The sequence below is a fragment of the Corella eumyota genome, chromosome 1, assembly GCF_963082875.1.
Source record: "Corella eumyota chromosome 1, kaCorEumy4.1, whole genome shotgun sequence".
In the NCBI taxonomy this organism is placed as follows: Eukaryota; Metazoa; Chordata; class Ascidiacea; order Phlebobranchia; family Corellidae; genus Corella; species Corella eumyota.
The window spans coordinates 6794464-6813320 of record NC_137490.1 but is presented as its reverse complement, the minus strand read 5'-3'; the positions used below and the strand labels follow the sequence as shown (position 1 = coordinate 6813320).

Sequence of the window (18857 nt, the reverse complement as noted above, 5' to 3'; positions counted from 1 at the left end):
AAAAGTTATAATCTGCGTTTCATGCAATGTCAAATTTCAAAAAAAATTTAAACCAGGTATTATAGTATAATGTGACTTAACCACAAGGCCCATTACACGAGAAGATATCTAGTAAAACAGTTATTTTTAAAGTAGACACTTTAAATGAGATGATTTTTAACTAAACGGATTATAATTTATCGAGACAAATATGCATTTTAATGAGCAAGCAGTATAAAAGATGTGTATTTAAGACAGGTTGTCAAAGGACTGTTTATGATATGGTCTGCTTTTCTTGAATAGATAACAAACGAGTTTGTTTTGCTTTATATTAAAACGTGTCGTATAAAGCGGGTCGCCTAAAAATGAGGAAACGGAAATTGAAGAAAAAAAGTCATTTGATCGAAAACCAAATACCGACATTTAGACATTTAAAATTAAAAAAAAATTAAATTTTTTTTTATAACCCCAAGCTTACCCTAAACCTTTTTTTGGGTAATGCAGTTTAATTTGTAAAATAATATTGACCTAAATACAAATGAACAGTCAACAGATTTTTTGCGTTTTATTTTTTAAGATTTCGCCTCTCCTTTTTTGGCCTTCTTTATTTTCCATTAACTTAAATTCCGCGTCCACGTATAAAGCAATGTCAAATCCTAACATATAGGTCATAATAAAAGTTGCACATTGGCCCGTGTACCTTTTCTGAGGTCTTGTAAATACATAAATCTGTCACACCACAGTCAGGGATTTTTCGTACCACAATGTCAATTTTTGTGGTTTTGATTGTTTGTTGTACTGTGTCGTAATGTCTCGATGTCATTATGTTAAAAATAGAAGTAAGAGCAGTCTCTAAAATTTCACTCATAATGTTTAAACAAAAAAAAAAATTTTTTAACTATTTTGCTGTTTAAATATATGTAAGTAGCAAGTTCATTCCACTAGCTGTAGTATTGAGCTTAACTCAGAAAAGCTAATTTAGATGTAGCCTATGTGAATATTAGCACGCACCAAGAGTTTGCTAAGCAATAAATTAATACTGTAATAAAGTTTTAAGTCTTAAATAATCTGTACCCGACATTTGCTCAGCTTTAATTTAGTTCAGTTTTGTTTTATTGCCAATTAAATCTGACTAGCGCAATAAAATGCAATTACTTCAAGTGTGCAGTATAAACAGGCTTTGAAGTGTAATTACGGTTAAACGCGTCAGCCAGAAAGCAGTCAAACAGGCACAGATTTTGATATTAGTTAGATGAGTGTGTGTGTTTTATATACAGGTCTACACGAGCGAATCCAGACGAAGCGAAATTGCATTTATCTGTTTCTGGCATCTTTGGAAAGCGTAGAAGGTTGCTTGCACATTATTATCGCTACTTTACGGTTGCCGGGTGTTAGTCTGCAGGAAACGGTGTAAGTAAGACGACAAATTAAAGGGGTAATCGTACACCGTTATTGTCAGGTGTAAGCACTTATCATTCTAAATCTCAGTTATTAGCTTCATGTTTATGCGTGCTATTTCTATGACTTAGTAGTATTTAGTTAAGTCAGATGAATGACAAATGGGGGTTTTAGGTCGTTAGGCTAACAATAGCGTTTAACCGGACTGTTGAACATGGTGACGCATTCGAAGTCTGTTAAAGTGCATGCTGTAAATTATATCGAAAACCTGCGGGGATAAAAGCAAACATGTTTTCTATTCACTATTTCACTTCAAAGAAATGTGAAGTAGTAGTGACTTTGTACCTTTACATATAAGCGAGTGCGATATGAATATTAGCAGTTAGGTAAATTACAGTTAGTTGCTGATTTTGTAGTTTGTGTATTTATTAGAAGCAAAATAAAAATAATTGATTTTACGACAATGTAGTTTAATTAAGTTTTAAATTTAAAAGTATTTTTTAAAAAAAATTACTTTATGTTAAATTATTAAAATCAACCAGTTAGCGTGGTCTCTTGTTTTGATTGGCAAGGTAGATTGATATTTAAACAAAAACCCGGCAAGTAAAAGGCTATAAAGTCAGAAGTTTCTTTGTTGATTTTAGCACTTGACATTGTTGTTACGTCACTGTTAGTTATTTGTCTTGGTGTTTAAAATTAGTCTCAATTTGTCTTCGGAGACTCTTCAGACTCTTCTGTGTACTTTAGGCAAGACTGTCAAAAAAGGGAGAATATTTTTTTTTATTTGCCATGTTTCTTACGTCAATAGTAGAGTCGCAAATTATTCCTATATTTACCTACAGACATAAATAATTTGTTCAACTGATACAAAAAGTTTGTTCTCATGCTAGTTAAATTATAAGGTGTATAATTTTAAAGCTAAAATAAGTGTTAGTCTAAGATTTTTTAATTTAAACAGTTAAAGCTGTGTTGCTTTCACATATGAATTTAAAACGTTTTTAAACTCGCATTAGGCCTAATTATACTGCAGGTTATTTTTGCCTAAAAACGCACTTGCTAATTAAAGTAAAAATGTTAACAACTTTGGTAAAGTTTGGTGTATTGTACGATTCTAGTTTAACAACCAAATGTTGCAAATTATGCAACCACACCTACAAATATATGCCAGTTAATTGTGCTAAGTGAGTTCAAATTTTGCATAGAGTTGCTTATCTATTTCATTTGTGTACATAACTGTAATCCGAGGATTATAAAGTTAAGGGCGTTTTCAATTAACTGAGCTGTAGCCCCAAACGACGGTGCATTTCAACCGTGTCCTCAACCTTGTTTAGAAAGTCACGTTTTAAACTTGTATTATTGGATTTCGAACTGAAGTGTTGAATGATGAGTAGCTGTGTCTAACCAATAGTTAACGTTAGGAGTAATTGGTTAATGGTACGTTGATTTTAATCGTCATACGATAATTGCTTTTGGTTTTTAGTTAAAGCTATTAGTTAACCACCTAGCGCTCTATCGGAAATCTACGAGCCAGCGCCTTGGTCTTAAAATCACAAGGTAATACTCCAGTAAACTGTGTGTACTGTAAATGAAAGTCAAGTTATTGGATCAAATACGTTGTTGTCGGGCAACAGAGCCTAGCCCAGCTCATTGAACATGGAAAACGGCCAACTACATATCGTATTAGTATGGCAGGCTTGACATAGGCTAAGTTTCGGTTTGGCCAACCCATGGGGTGTAAAACGTATATTTTCAAGTACCGTGTAATCAGATCCGTTTTTATGGTTTTGTCATCAGTGCTAAAGCAAGGATAAGTGATAATGCCCTTAGGCTAATGGTAGAACTTTCTGTTGAATCAACAAAGAATATGTTGTAAAAATTTAGCTTTAATGTTAATGTAGACCAATTTGGGAAAATCTGGATTAGAATTGTTTTCGCAATTGAATATTTAATAACTTTGAAGTTAAACAGCCTAGATAATCGCATCAAAACGTAGTGGATTTTTAGAAACAGTTGACTCTTTTTAAAATACGATAGTTCAGTTGAGAAGTTTTAGATTAAGCATATAACATTAGTAAATTTAAAAGCAAGTAACCCTGCACAGCAGCCTTTAACGTCATGCGGCCATCTTTAAGTACAAAATTTTGCCTTTATAGCTAGCACCTGTATATGCCGTCGCTTTAAGGGCACCAGTACATTATGTAGTTCTATCATTAAAATTCTTAAGTTACCACTAAATTATAGTATATTTCTCTAAAGTACCGTTTTTCAAACACAAAATATTTATTTTACATACTCGAGAACTTAAAGTATTTATATACCTATTAATATAAAACTTAGGTTTAAAGAAAAATTCTCTTTGGACTGAAATAGGGACTTTGGTTTGGTTGGTTAACTGTTAGTCTATTATATAAGTAATAACATATTGATGGCGTTTTTTTTGTAGTAGGCTCTTGGCGCTTAGGATCGAAAATTTGTTTCTAAGTGTAGAACAGCAACTAGAACAAATTGCATGTTGTGGCTACGCAAGATTTTGAAAATATGTATTTTAAAGATTGTGCAAGATTTAAGAAAATAACAGATAAGAAACAATCCCAGCTGTAGAGTCTTTAGTTTGAAATTTTGTATTTACACAGCGTTTTAATGTAGCATTAATGGCAGCTAAAATTTATCAAAATTTATTTTAATAAAGAAATCGGGTCTATTTTTACTTGTGATCATTGAATTGACTTTCTCGTTTGTTCTTTTTTGTTATTATATAAAACAGCTCAGCAATTCAACAAAATAAAAATAATATGACCTACATTGACTTGTGTAAACATTTGGAAAAATTTATTAAATCGTTCTTTGTATAAAATCAATAAAACCATTAGGACAATTTGTTTATGGCGTCGTGGGAGTTTAACTTCACCACAAAATGGGAAATCAATGCTATTTGCACAGTCCAATACCATTAAAGACTACGCAGTAAGGCTGATAAAGCTCTTGATTTAGGTCTGTAATGACATTGAGGACAGCACAATGTATAATTCAGCCTAACGAAATGTCTCCAGACATTTAGACAGTAATTATAGTGCTGAATTAAATACCTCGTTTTAATGTGATACCGAGACAGAATTTTCTAGTTCGTTGGACAAATTAGACATATATATTTATAGCTAGATTGCTGCGGGATATATAATTTATAACATTCTTCAGACATCGATTCATCAGTCAATTTTTCTTTTTAAATTGGGTCGTAAACAAGTTTGTATCAGCTGGCGTCGCTCAGGCGTTAAATCGTCGACAATTGCACGTTGTGATGAAGCGATGAAAATAAATATCACAGCTGGGGATTTTTGAATTTTTTTGACTTATATTTTTTAAAAGTAATCTTTCAGTCTGTTAAATAATTTATGTTAAATTTAACTATTTTTCAGACTTTAGCAAAAACAAAGGAAAGTTATTAAATTTCATAAGAAAATAGTTTTGTGTACTAGCTTGAGTTATTTTGTTATTTAAAACATAAAATTATGTTTAAAAATAATAATTGTGAATATAATACTTAATGATATTTTTTTTCTAGGTATTGAATTTATTTTAAATTATTAATAAAAAATAATTCTTTTTTAAAAAAGTGCTTAAAATAAAAAAATATTAAAACTTAAAATAACTAATGGTGTACTAACGGACAAGGACATTAACTTATAAGGGCAAGTGGGCCTTTTAGTATAATTATGGCGAAGAAAACTACCTTTTTTTTGCGGATTACTTCAATGGTAAATACTAATTTAAAAAAAAATTGGCAGCCTATAACATTTGGTAAAAGTAATAAATAATTTTTAAAACTGAACATTATTCTTTTAATGTTACATATTTGAATAATATATTTTTTAAATATTTTTTTTAAATTTAGCTTTTTAAAAGTTTCAAAAAATATTAAATACATTTATAATTAAATCAAGGTTTTGTTTTTTTTAATCTCTTTATTATCTTAATTTTTCTACAAGTTTATTTTTTCAATTTTTTTACATGTAATAATTAAAAAAAATATTTTTTATATTTTTAGTTAGTATTTTTTCAAATAATTTTCGTTATGATTCTTCAATCAAATTCAAATATAGCAAGGAGGCCAAACATTGTTGTTTTAATGACTGATGACCAAGACTTAATGTTAGGTAAATTAGCAATCTAATAAAATTAAAAATATTAAAAAAAAATATTAAGTAGTTATAGCCTATATTTTTTACTACATTTTAAATTTTTAAACTTCAAAAAATTTTAATTTTTATAACAGACACTCATTTTAAATTTTTGTTTAGACATAATTTAAAAAAAATAAAAAATAAAATCTTTTTCATTATTATTTTGTAAATAATTTTTTTATTCCAGGTTCGATGGATGTAATGCATTACACAAGAGACAGGGTAATTAACAAAGGAGCAACTTTTGAAAATGCTTTTACCACCTCACCTATATGTTGTCCATCCAGAAGCTCATTTTTAACAGGTACTTAAATAAAAAAATTTTAGACCAAGTAGCAAGCGTTGTATTGTTTTTGTATGAAAAATCTCTTTTAGATGTTATAATATTTTTGTTTTTTATTTTACTTTTGTATTTAAATTTAATTTTAGATTTTAGAATACCATTTTTAAGTGAATATTTATTTTGTTTTTTTATTATTATAAAAGTAATTTTAGCTAGATTTATTTGGTAAGACAAAAACTACAAATGATAAAAATATTTAATTATAAAAATTATATTCCACTTACAAATTATTTAAAAATTATTTTATAATAAACACATTTACAAACTTATATATAATCTAATCAAATTGGGCCACCTTTAAAATAAACCTATTTTCCAAATAATTGAATTATTGGTACAGTTTATTGACTTCAAACATGTTTTTGCCATTAAAAAATCGTGTTATGGTAGGGTTGTTGCTTACTTAAATAGACTTTATCACGCCCATCAAAACGGTCAAATTTCACTCTTATCAATTTTTCATATGGTAAGTTCAATAGCGTTTCTCTCTATATTAGGGTGGGAAATTCGTAGGCGTATTTGCATATCTAGATTGTAAGATGTAATTGAATATACTTAAGTATGGGCTAGGTTATATTTACTGAGTGGGCATATTTAGAAAAAATAACATTTGCCTTTTTTTCTTGTCTTTAGCGAGTAAAATTTATTTAATTTTTTTTTAAATTGTTTTATTCTGACCTGAAAAATAATGAATTTGTGATATAAAAAAAGGGTTTATTTTTGAATTTTTTTGTGTTTAATATATATATATATATATAAAATTTTAAAAACTAAACGTTATTTTATTATTTTGTAGGAAAGTATTCCCACAATCATAATGTTTTTACTAACAACGACAATTGTTCTTCGATCACTTGGCAGCGAACTCACGAGACTCGAACGTTTGCAACTTTTCTTAGAAACTCTGGTTATGCTACAAGTAATATATTTTGTTTATTTTCTTAAAAACATTTAATTTAAACAAAAACAAAAGATTCTTGTTTTTTGGGGGGACGTTATTTTATTGTCTTTTGGGTAGTCAATTTTACACCCTAAAATAAAGCATTTTTTTACTTTGACCCGGTTTCAAGTTGTAATTTATATGGCAATGTGTTGCCTTTTAGTTTGGCTGTTTACTACCGCAATTGTGTGTTTAACAAAATAATGAAAGTATAACGAATAATGTATTGTTTAACTTTGTCGCTATACTTTCATTAAGGCGAGGGTACCGAATATAACATATTGGCAATGGTACCGAATATAACAGTATATTGATTCAAAAGATATCGTGTTTTTAAATTTTACAGATTTCTTAAATTTACCTAAAATACAAGATTTTTTCATGTCAAACTGTTTAGTTATAAAGTAACACTATTTTAAAAACATCTACAACGTGATGTAGTGTGTGTGTTCCATACCACCTACTGTTAATGGGAGTTAGTTTCGAACATTATTCTTTCATGTTTACAAACTGTTAAGACGTAATTTAGGTCTGGTTTACATCAAACCGAATATTTTGGATTTTAAAAATAACTAATTTATCACATTTTTGTTGTGCGGTTGATTGTGCTATTTGTTATCTTGATAAAATTGTGTATTGTGCGATTATTTTTTTTATTTTTAGTTTATATTTAAATCACGTATTTCAAGTTTCTTTTAACTTTGGGTTAACTCAGATAACAATTTATTTATAATTTATCCATACGTTTTGCTTTTCTAAAAATTCTTTGATTTTTTATAAAAAAATTATTTTTTAATTTCAATTTTAAATTTTAATCAATTTGCATTCGAACCTTTAGGTTACTTCGGAAAATACTTAAACGAATACAACGGGAGTTACATACCTCCTGGTTGGCAATATTGGATGGGTTTGGTAAAAAACAGCAAGTTTTATAATTACTCGCTACGGCATAACGATAAAAGAGAACAGCATAGAAATATATACGAAAAGGTATTTTTTTGACTTATCTTTAATAAAAAAAGTTTTGGTTTAATCTCATTTATAACAAAAGACATGTTTTACGAATATTTTTGGATAATGTCGTTTTGTTTAAAAATTGCCAAATAATGTATGTACGAATTCTGATAAGAGATATAAAAATTTATTTTTATAATTTAAAACGTTTATGTGTTTTTAAAAGGATATATATGTATTTTTTAAGTTTTTCTTGGTAATTTTGATACTTTGATGTTGTAAAAAGTATACATTTATGACCTGTTATTTGTAAATGAAACCTAAACATTAAGTTGATAAAAAAACAAATGTTGCTTTAGATAAAAAAACGCTGCTAAAACTTAGCTTCGCTGTTATTGTTACCCGAAAACAACTTTATTGATCGAATTTTAATGAAATCTTTAATATTTTTAACTTTTTAAAAAAATATTCTTGATAATAAATTGAAAGATGTTACAAATTATTTTTCGATTTCTGTCGGAAAAATTGTTTTTTTTTTAAATGAAAAAAATTTGATGTTGCGTTTGATATTTTTGTTTATTTATTAATAAATTTTTTTGTAATAATGTTTTTAAAAATATTGTTTTAATTATTAATTTTTAAGGATTATTTAACCGACTTGATGGTTAATCGAAGTATGAACTATTTTGAACAACAAAAAAATGAAGATCCCGACACTCCGATATTGACCGTGCTCAGTTTCCCGGCCCCCCACGGGCCCGAAGACGCGGCCCCGCAATACCAGAAACTGTACGAAAACGTGACATCACATATGTAAGTGGTTATATAACATGATGTAATAGTTAAAAAAGGTTGTTTTTTTAGGGGAGTCGGTAACTTTTGCGTAAACTTGTTTTTCAAAATTTTTTGTTTATTTTTGGGATATTGGTCAATTAAAGTGCGTTGTTTATTTAAATATGACGTAGATGGTGACGTAACTTGTATAAAAAGCGTTGATTGGTCGATTTTTTAACTGTTTACAAATATTGACTTTTTTTTAATTTAAAAAAAAATTGTATCGTCATATGTGTTACAAAAACAACCTATTTTAAATACACATTACCGGTTATTCATTTATTGAATTTCGCTTTCCTCTTCCTGAATTACCTCATCTGTTTGAATAGCGAAATATTGACGTTTCATTAGTTCCTGGTGAACGTGGTATAAGTGGGATAACATTTGTCGTAATAATATCGGTTCTGTATTAATGGTTTTTATCGGCTGATCACTGTTATTATACACTTAACCGGAATATGTAATATGGAGTGTTGGTTTCCCTGTATTTAATTAAGAAATGTCTTTTGGGTATTTTTGTCTTATAAAAAACCATAAACCTTGAGGAATGTTAATAATTAAAAAGTGTTTATTACGAAAAAGGGATGTATTTCAAGCGTATAAGCGTGTTAGTTCGTTAAACAATATTATTATATTTTAAATAAAATTAAGTATACAACTTTTTTGTAAAATATTGTAATTTTTTTTTGAGCTACTTTTTGGCCATTTTAGTAATAAAACAATCTCAGATATTTGGCAAAAACTTAGGTTTTTTCACTGCAAATATTGAATAAATTTATCATAATCTTTAAACCAAATGAGCATAAAATGCGGGTAAGTACAAACAATCTTATCTGATCGAGCGATCTGCGTGCGTCTTGCTTGCCCATACGACAGCAATGTCAATTTATTTCCCTTCGGTTTGTGTGAAGCGAATATTTTGATGGAGTGTTATTTTATTAAATTCCTGGCTAGACTTGGCTGTCAATTGTTTCGTGTGTGGCTCAGTGATGTTTGCGTTTTGACCTCTTCGTGTCTTTGACTCATAGGCGCCTATTGCTTGACTCAGTAAAGGGAGGGCTTAATTAAAATACACAGAGATTAAATACAAGATTGTATAAGGTTTAATCATGTGCGTAATACATGTGTCATAATAAACAGGAGGATTTGATCTACATTTTAAGCTTTTTTGACTTATAGTTTGTTGGTAGAATTTTCTGTGCGTTTTAACGTTAGGCTTTACCAACAAAATTTCGTATAATTTTTTTTATAGAATAACAGATAATACCATTGAATTGAATGTGATTTTTGATGTAGAAAACATAATTGAACAAAATTTTAATTCGTGTGAAGAAAAACACAAAATAGTATAAAATTCCATACATTATCCCCACCCATATGCTTTGCAAGCTAAAACAGTGTATTTTTTACATATAAATCTTTCTTTAGGACGCCAAGTTATGATTTCGGGCCGAACAGCGACAAACATTGGATCCTATCGCATATTACAGAAAAAATGAGCCCAAGTCAGCATACCTTTTCAAAAATGCTGCAGCAGAAAAGATTGCAGACTCTAAGGTCGGTGGACGACGGAATTAATAAGGTAAAACATACTTTTGTTATTTTTTAAGTTGTAGCGTATTTATTTTAAGAATTTTAAATTATTGCCAAAAAAAGTTTAGTTTTTTACAAATGTTCTCTCTGTTTAAGCCACTTTTTGTTAATGCTTGCGTTGCATATTTGTAAACATTGGTATATAGGAGTTAGTTTTATAACTTCTGTGTATTTATTAGTTTGTAAACTATAAGCTTCAATACGATAAAATCCGTTGTGTTTATATTATATTTTACACGGGTAACCGCTTACCGATATGTACAACCGGTCGTATTGTTAAAAAACCCAAAATTAGGCCGTGATAAAATCAGCAAATCTTAACTCAATATAGACCGGCAAAATTTTAATAATAAACGCGCAAGATTAACTGTTTCACTTAAAATGAACTAAACTTGTTGAAGTGGATCAATCGCCGGGTGCAAATCCAGTCACGACAATACGATACGGTCAAATCCAAAACCTTATCACAACATCTTAACATCAAATGCCCGATTCGGCAAACAAAGTTAACCCGAGAAGTCACGACCTAACAATACCCAGATTCCTTAATCCCAAAGCCGTCCTTTAAAACGCGTTAGCACCGTGACTATGTCAACGTAACTTTAGAGGACTCCGTTATTGCTTTCTTGACGTCAGCGATTTTGGTTGTTCGGTTACTTGGGATAATTTCGTGCCTGTTAATTTTGATAAATTGTCTTGAATTCGAGTGGAAAAGGACCATAAAAGTCAGAAAAATAAAAGGGTAAACATATAAAGTTCAACAGGAATGTGTGTAAAAAAACAAAAAAATTAACAAGGAATTGACTTTTAAAATTATGACATTCGTCCAATTAACATTTAACGTCATTTCTCAAATGCGAGTTTACAAATATTATTAAACTCTTCGCCTTGCTTATTTCCTTACGGAAAAGAGCAGAATGTCAATCTATCGGTCTGGGAACGTGACGTCATCGGTTCCTGATTAAAACTTGCGGTTGACATTGGTTTTGAACTTGTATGCTTTACGTGCCTTCAGCTTGTTCTTACAGTGCAGGCTGCTGTTCACTGCTAATTGACGCGTGTTTTTATAGCACGATAAGCGTAGTTGGCACTTGAATTTAAGCGTTAACTTATTCACTAACGATTGATATTACGGAAATTGCGTTGATGTACCCGTATTAAAATAAATTATCACTTTTTATTGACGTACTTTGGGTTTTATATAAACGTAAAATAATCATAACCTTTACATAAGATTGCACCCTTGAAAGATTATCCAAATTTTGTCGTTTTTTAGTTTATTGATATGCTGGAAAGCACTGGTGAACTGGACAATACTTATGTTCTATACACGTCTGATCACGGGTTTCACATTGGTCAATTTAGGCTTGCAAAAGGTAAAAGTATGCCGTACGACTTCGATATTCGGGTACCATTCTACTTGAGGGGTCCTGGGATTCCTGCTGGCTTAAGGTATTTAAATTATTATTTGTGTTTTTATACAAACGATTTGTGTAATGTAAATTTTCTAACCTAATTCCGTGAGATTTTAATGATAAGATAAACTGTATGCCACATATCCTTGCGTGGGTTGTTTAATTTAAAGGATGGCATATTTAAACGCCTAATATTGATATAACCATACCTGGCAATGTACAATAAAAATACTTTAAGCATGGGCTATTGTACTACACTGGACTTTTATTGTTTTCAGAATGAAAGACATAGTTTTAAACATTGACATTGCCCCTACCATTCTTGGCTTAGCTGGCGTATCGATCCCGGATTGGATGGACGGTAGAAACTTTATTCCATTGCTTAAAGAGTAAGTAAATACTTTTTTTTGATATAAATACTTTTAAGCATGCTGTAAAACTTGAAAAATAATTGTCTTTAAAAATACTGGAATAAAAAATAACATGTCTTTAACTCTTTTTCAACTTTGCTAAGTTAAATGGTTAGTTTATGTTTAAATATTGCTCTTATTGAGCTTATTAAACAAAAATTACGGGGTAACACAAAGCTAACTGAAATTAAAAGGGAATATTTTTTTCATTTTGCCGAATAGCAATAAGTGATAACGTTTTTCCTTGATTGACATTAAAAAAATTCGATTTCAAGTTTGTAAACACGCTTCGCTGTAATCCGTAGAGTACACACTGGGCTAAAAAAGGCGATGAGTGATGTCTTGTAATTCAATTATCCCTATCCCAGTTGACTTATTGAAGAAACGCGCTTTTTCAGAAGGATTGCCAAATGACATTTAAATAAACCTGAGCTCGTTAGGCTGCGTCCGTAGACGAGTGCCTTTGAATAGGGAAATACACACTTCGAATTACTTACATTGGCATGTTAATAAGACGATCGTGATAGTTGCTAAAGCATCCTTTATGTCTGTGTTCCAAGACAAGAGTCACTTCAGGCGACGCGTGCCTGTACTTTGTGACGTCACAGACCCACGTCGTCTGTGACGTCCCGTGGAATTGCTTATCAGATAGCGTTAGACAGGGTTATAGAGATCGTTTTCGTTCGAAAACAGGCCCTTATTAAGTTTTCAATAAATTTTACTGCACATTTTTAACCATAGTTTGCATACCGTAAAAGTTCAGGAGACATGAAATACCTGTATATTTTACAAAATTGCTATTATTATTCGACCCCAATTTCGTTGTGGTTAACATAAACATGTTTTCGTGGTTTCAGTCGCGCCTCTCTGGTGCCACCGTGGCGAGACAGCTTCCTGGTTTCGCGTGGGAAAATTCCTCACAACCGACTTCATCTTGCCAAGCCCTCTCTTCCATCAAAACTACAGAAAGTAGCAGAGGTATTTTTTGACTTCATTGATTTTTGCTTTTAACGTCGAATATTTATATTAAATTAAACGGTTTTTGGTGATAAGTTTTTAGCCTACTTTACAAAACAAATTATTTTAATTTTCTGTTATAACATATTTGTTTATATATACTTACCTATATTTGTTTTTTTAATAACATGTACTCTGCCTGAATTTAAAAAAGCAACTTTTATGTAACTTAACACTATAAATGGTATAACAACGTTACACATGACTTTGCGTGGGTGGCAAGCTTCTAACCATACCGGAAGGCACTATGTAATTTAGCCCATATTAAGCCCATATTACATTTTTGAAAAAAAAAATTACGGTCAAATTTGTTTACCTCGTTTCAAGTTAGTATACATTGTGGCCGGTAATATTCGAAAACGCACATAAACACCTGACAGTTATTAGGCGTTTATGGTTTCAACATGTTTAGATGAAATTTGTTTTGGTGGTGTTTAAGTTTCGTACTCCCGTGACGTTAGGCTTGATTTAAATGCGGTTAAATGGCTTATATTATTAAATACAGTCTAGACTGTATCTAATATGTTGTGATATATGGTAGAAGGGTTGGTTAATATAGGCCAACGAGTTGTGTTTTGCTTTTTGTTTACAAACAGGTTTTAAACGTTTTAAAACTGGTATTGATTTTTTTTCAAGGGCAAATTAATTAAATTTTAATATTTAAATCAAATTTTTTGTGCATGACCAAAAAAAATAAAACTAATATTATTTGTATTATTTTGTAAAACAATTTTTGTAATTCTATTTGTTCACATCAGTATTTATACATTTGATTACGTGTGTAGACAATTAGTTTTAATACGATTTTTACGTTTTTAGGCATGTCAAAATATTGCATTTCAGTATCCTTGCCTTAAAGGTCAGGAATGGACATGTAAGAAGGATGAGAATGGATTGTTAAAGTATAAAAAAAAATTTTTATTTAAAATTTTTAGTAACTGTATATTTTAAAATTAAAAATAGCATGATTTTATAAATTTTTTTAGAACAATTTTTTTACAAGTTTTAAAACGTTTGTTGTTTTAGGATGCTGAAATGTAACAAAACTAGGTAAGCTCTATTCAAAATTAAAAAAAAATTTTAAATGAAAAAAAATTATAAAAATATTTTAAAATGTGTTTAAACTCTTCTGTCTGTTGTATTGTATTTATGACTTACAGAAACCAAATAAAAAACTATTTTAATTTTTTTTAAAGGCCTAAGAAAAAGAAGATATGCATGTGTGTTAAATACCAATCCCAAGCAGGTAATCAATTAAATTATATTATTTATCAGAACTGAGTCAGTAGTATTTCTTATTATTAAATTAATCTTTGTTGTGTAAATTTGAAATACTAAGTCGATACTTTGGTGTTATTTAAAATATTTGATGTAAAAAATATGATAAAATTTATTTTTATTAAATTTTATATGTTAATCAAATTTTATTTTATGTTTAAACATTACGGGCATAAAAATTTAATAATGCAATAGAATAAGTTTAATTTTGTATTATAAAACAAGCTAAAAAAATACTGCGATATGTATATTACTTAGTTTAACACGGTAGGTCTGCCAAACTCATTAAATATATATTATTAAAATATATTTATTTTACTTAATTGGTAATTCCCACAGCATTAATAAAAGTGATCTTTAATTTTAGACAGTCAACAGCTTTCTCCGCGTTGCCGACAACGACTTAATGGAATACACAGAAATATTAGACAGCACCGGGCCGAAAACCGAAGACGGATGCCCCGCGGCGCCCACTCGCGGATGAGCGAAAGCGAGTGGCAAGACTTGCTGAGCGGCAGCCGTTATGGATTGAGTGCTGGTTATGAAACTACAGAAAACGAGAATTATTTTAAAGTGTCAAAACGAGCGGCGTTTAGTGACGATCTAGATATTGTAAGATTTTTTTTATTTTAAACTGATTTTATGTTATTTTGAAAAATATGACAAACTCAATTAATTTTGTTATGTTATACTTTAGGCTATTTCACCAAGCAAAAATAACACCGACTCGAAGGAAGAATGTAGATTACTGCCATCTATGAAAATCAAATGCAAAAAAGGTATTTAAAAAATATAAGTTATTAATTTTTTTTATATTTTTTTAACCATTTAGTAATTAATTTTTTTTTTAGAAAATTTACGCACAATTAAAAAATGGAAAAAAGAACGAGTTAAAAAACTACAAAACACTATTAAAATAACAAAACATAGGCTAAGGTAAGTTATTTTACCTAGTTTTAATTTTTTTGCTACACTGAATTTTTTATTTATATTTTTTTACGAATTCTTGTAAAACTTAGAAGTAGTTAAATGTAAAAAAATCAAAAACAATAGTCAACTGCAATTTCCAATTCAAGTTTTTGCTATTTGAAATTAGTGTACTATTGTAACTTTTTAAAAATAAAAAAAAATTTTAAAAATAATTTTGAATTTTTTACCTTTTTTGTTTTAGTTTTTTTCGAATTTTGAGTCGATGTTTATCTCACAACAAAGGAGTTCCTCAAGGTAAAACAATGAAGTGTGAGTGTCCGACTCGTACCCCAACTCCAAAACCCCCGAAACAAAATTTAAACTCAAGCGAAAACTCCAGTCATCCAATGAGGTTTGTTAAAGTTTCTTTAAATCATTTAAAATGAAAAAACGTTTTTTTAGCATATTTGTTAAATAATTATATTTTTTTTTGACTTTTCTTTGCTTATTATATTTTTCTTAAAATAATTTTATTAGTAACGTTAAAAAAAACTTTAAAAAAAAAAAGTTTATATTAAACGTCAACGTCTCCTTTTGCTGTACATGTACATGCTTTAAAAAAATTATAGTTTTAAAAATATTTGAAAATATTTTTTTAGATTAATTTTTGAAGAACTGCGCAGAGAAAATTTAAAGCGAATGGAAAAATTTCGAGAAGACAAAGATCTGATTACAGAAGAGAAAAAATTAAAAAAGGAAAAAATGTTGAGGAGAGAACAAAACGGGGCGGGTTGGAAAAGATGTTCAACCCCCGGAGTGAACTGCTTTAAACTGAACCAAGATAAATGGTCGACTCCACCACTATGGCAAGGTTAGCAAATGCAATAATTTTATTAACTTTAGATTACTTGTACTTTACGGTCCTCACAAATTCTATCTGGTACTTTACGGTCTTAAGTTTTTTCGAGAACCGTAAAGTACAAGTGATTCTTATTTTTTTAAATGTATTTATATTTATTTTTATTTTTTGGTTAATTTCTTTTTTTTTACAAAAATGTGTGTCTCTTTGCCTCGTAAATTTTTTTACAAAAATGTGTGTCTCTTTGCCTCGTAAATTTTTTTACAAAAATGTGTGTCTCTTTGCCTTGTAAAAAATACATTTTTGTTTAGGCGATGATGCTTGTTATTGCACCAACTCCAATAACAACACTTACTGGTGTGTACGAATTATAAATGAAACCCACAACCTTCTTTATTGCGAATTCGTTACTGGGTTTGTTGAATTTTTCGATCTCAATATCGACCCACATCAGGTGAGTGTCAAATTAAGTAGCAAAACCCTTTTTATTTAAATACAAAAAAAAGTATAGCGAAAAATACCAAATAATAGTAAATAAACAGTTAAAATGGTGACGGTGACAGAAGCTCCTTTTTTAACTACAGAGTATAACAGAAAAGATAAATGTTAAAAATAATAGCTAGGTAAAATACTACATTTGTTAATTAAAATTATTTGTATTTGAAATGTAGGTTAGACACTAATACATATTAAAACCAAAAATTATCAGAAAATAATTATTTTTTGATAATGTTTTTGTGCGTAAACCTAAGGTCAGTACAAAAAGGGTGAATTAAAACTTGAACACGGTTACTAAACTTTAATTGAATGTCTGTAAACCTTTTTAGAGAATAAACACGGCCGATGATTTACATGGTTCCGTGCACACCGCTTTAAACAACGAGCTTGCTCAACTTCGCATTTGCAAGGGAGCCGAATCCTGCCACGTATACCGCACTCCGATGACGTCACAAAACATTTCGAATGACGTCATTTTTGACCCGGATCTCGACATCGAGCCGGAAGTAACGACAACTGAGGAGACTACGACGACTGCAGCATCAACGACGACAACTACGACCGAGGCGTTGCCAACTAATTATCCTCTAGGTTTGAATTGATTTTTAGACCTTAAGTTATTTATATTGATAGGCTGTTAGTCTGCTTGTGTGGTATACTGGTCATGAGATTTGATTACTAGCCGAGAGGTTTTATATCTCAAGGCTGTAAGTTTGCTAATGTGGTATACTGGTCATGATATTTAATTGCTACCCAAAAGGTTTGGGGTTCGAGCCACATTATTCGCTCCTAAACCAGTCATTAACAGATAGCTTATACACGACGCATGAGCATGCACATGTTTTCCCCATAATAAAAAGTGGGAAATTTTGTAAAAAATATTGTAAATTTTGAATTACTGTGTTTTATAGGTTCCGGTCGCAACACACCAAACGAGAGGTCTAGGCGCCCAAAACAACGTGGCAACAATAAACGAAAGTAAGTCTTACATGATATCACTTGGTTAACTGGTACATACCTTAAACTAACTAATACATATTTGCTTTTAGATATTCTTCTTATAAATCCGAAATCAAGGAGCTTGGATGTAATGCTTTTACCAAGCGAAAAAACAAAAAATTGTATAAAGTATTTTGTAAGGCAACTCGGTCGCCGCGAAATGTTCAATCTTATCTAAGGAAACCAATGCGCAATAACGATCGTTCGAAGCGTTTAAGAAAGAAACATTACTCTTGAATCAGCATATAGCTTAAACAGTCTATTCTTTGTTACACTGTACGGGCTTACCAAGCCTTTCTCGTTTCTGAATATCTACAATATTAAAAAACTCTAATTGGAATACAAACTTTTAAAAACTCTGTGCTTACAATCAAAATTACATTCGCCCAATTTACTTAACTAATAATAAATATAATATTTTATTCTAATAAAAGCAAAACATTATTGTTACATACTGTCCAGGATAAGTCTTTGTCGTATGATGTACATTTTGTTACTTTTCAGCTATGTGATTTATAAATTTTCTATCTTCCTATTGGGTTACTTAATTTAACAGGACTGCTAAAGGGCGGGAATTACCAACAGACGCTATCTATTTTTTCTGAACACTGTTCTACCTTTGTTTTTATTGACTTTTACTTTGGGTTTTTGGGTGTCTACTCGATATTATCTCTCATCTTATTAGCAAAACTGATTTTTTTATTCTAGTATTACGTTTTGACATTTTTCCATTTTATCAGTTTTCCACTAAACATCTAAACATTATATTTCTTGCCAGTTTAATTTTTATGTTGTTTTAATTATTACTCTACTTTCTTTAGTATCACCTTTGGCTTTTTCCAGTTTTATTTTATCTTGGTTATGTACTACATACCTGCAGTCTTTAAGATTTAACACTTTAAATCATATTGAAATCATTTTTTATTGTTATTTTAGGTTTTAAATAAAAATTTTCTTTATTATATAAACTCACATGTTTTTATAAACTTCATAAGTATCTAAAAATTTTAAACGAGGATAAATTATATTCGGTATAAAATACCGGTTATCATTTTCGAAAATACGTGTAATTGCGTCATAGCTAAAAAAACAGCTGTTTTTGTCGATTTCTCTTTCTGCCAGAGCGATATGTTTAGCAATCATGTTTCCGGTATAATTAGATCGGGCAATACTAAAATAAATTTATTTTAAGGTTAATAATAAATGTTAAAATATTTAATTTTGAAAGTTAACTTTGTAAACAAAATTAT

At 29.8% G+C, this 18857-nt stretch overlaps 1 protein-coding gene across 1 annotated transcript; it reads left to right on the top strand.

Annotated features, from left to right (window-relative positions):
- Positions 1–4943: 4943 nt before the first annotated feature.
- Positions 4944–18569, top strand: LOC145764011 (extracellular sulfatase Sulf-1-like). The gene is made up of 22 exons (XM_082575572.1): positions 4944–5132; positions 5423–5531; positions 5746–5862; positions 6698–6820; positions 7680–7831; positions 8439–8608; positions 10058–10211; positions 11499–11674; positions 11916–12026; positions 12905–13025; positions 13884–13966; positions 14091–14114; positions 14261–14310; positions 14710–14954; positions 15040–15121; positions 15194–15278; positions 15514–15663; positions 15911–16122; positions 16422–16564; positions 16938–17199; positions 17520–17586; positions 17658–18569. Exons 1-22 carry the CDS (start codon positions 5091–5093, stop codon positions 17842–17844), a joined length of 2865 nt encoding a protein of 954 aa, XP_082431698.1. The 5' UTR covers positions 4944–5090; the 3' UTR covers positions 17845–18569.
- Positions 18570–18857: the final 288 nt, after the last annotated feature.

Excerpts from the sequence above, each read along its gene's own strand:
- LOC145764011 (XM_082575572.1), top strand. The coding sequence starts at position 5,091 with ATGGCGAAGAAAACTACCTTTTTTTTGCGGATTACTTCAATG. Across the intron at positions 8,609-10,057 it reads GAAAACGTGACATCACATAT|GACGCCAAGTTATGATTTCG; the intron begins GTAAGTGGTTAT and ends ATCTTTCTTTAG. Across the intron at positions 14,955-15,039 it reads TTAGTGACGATCTAGATATT|GCTATTTCACCAAGCAAAAA; the intron begins GTAAGATTTTTT and ends GTTATACTTTAG.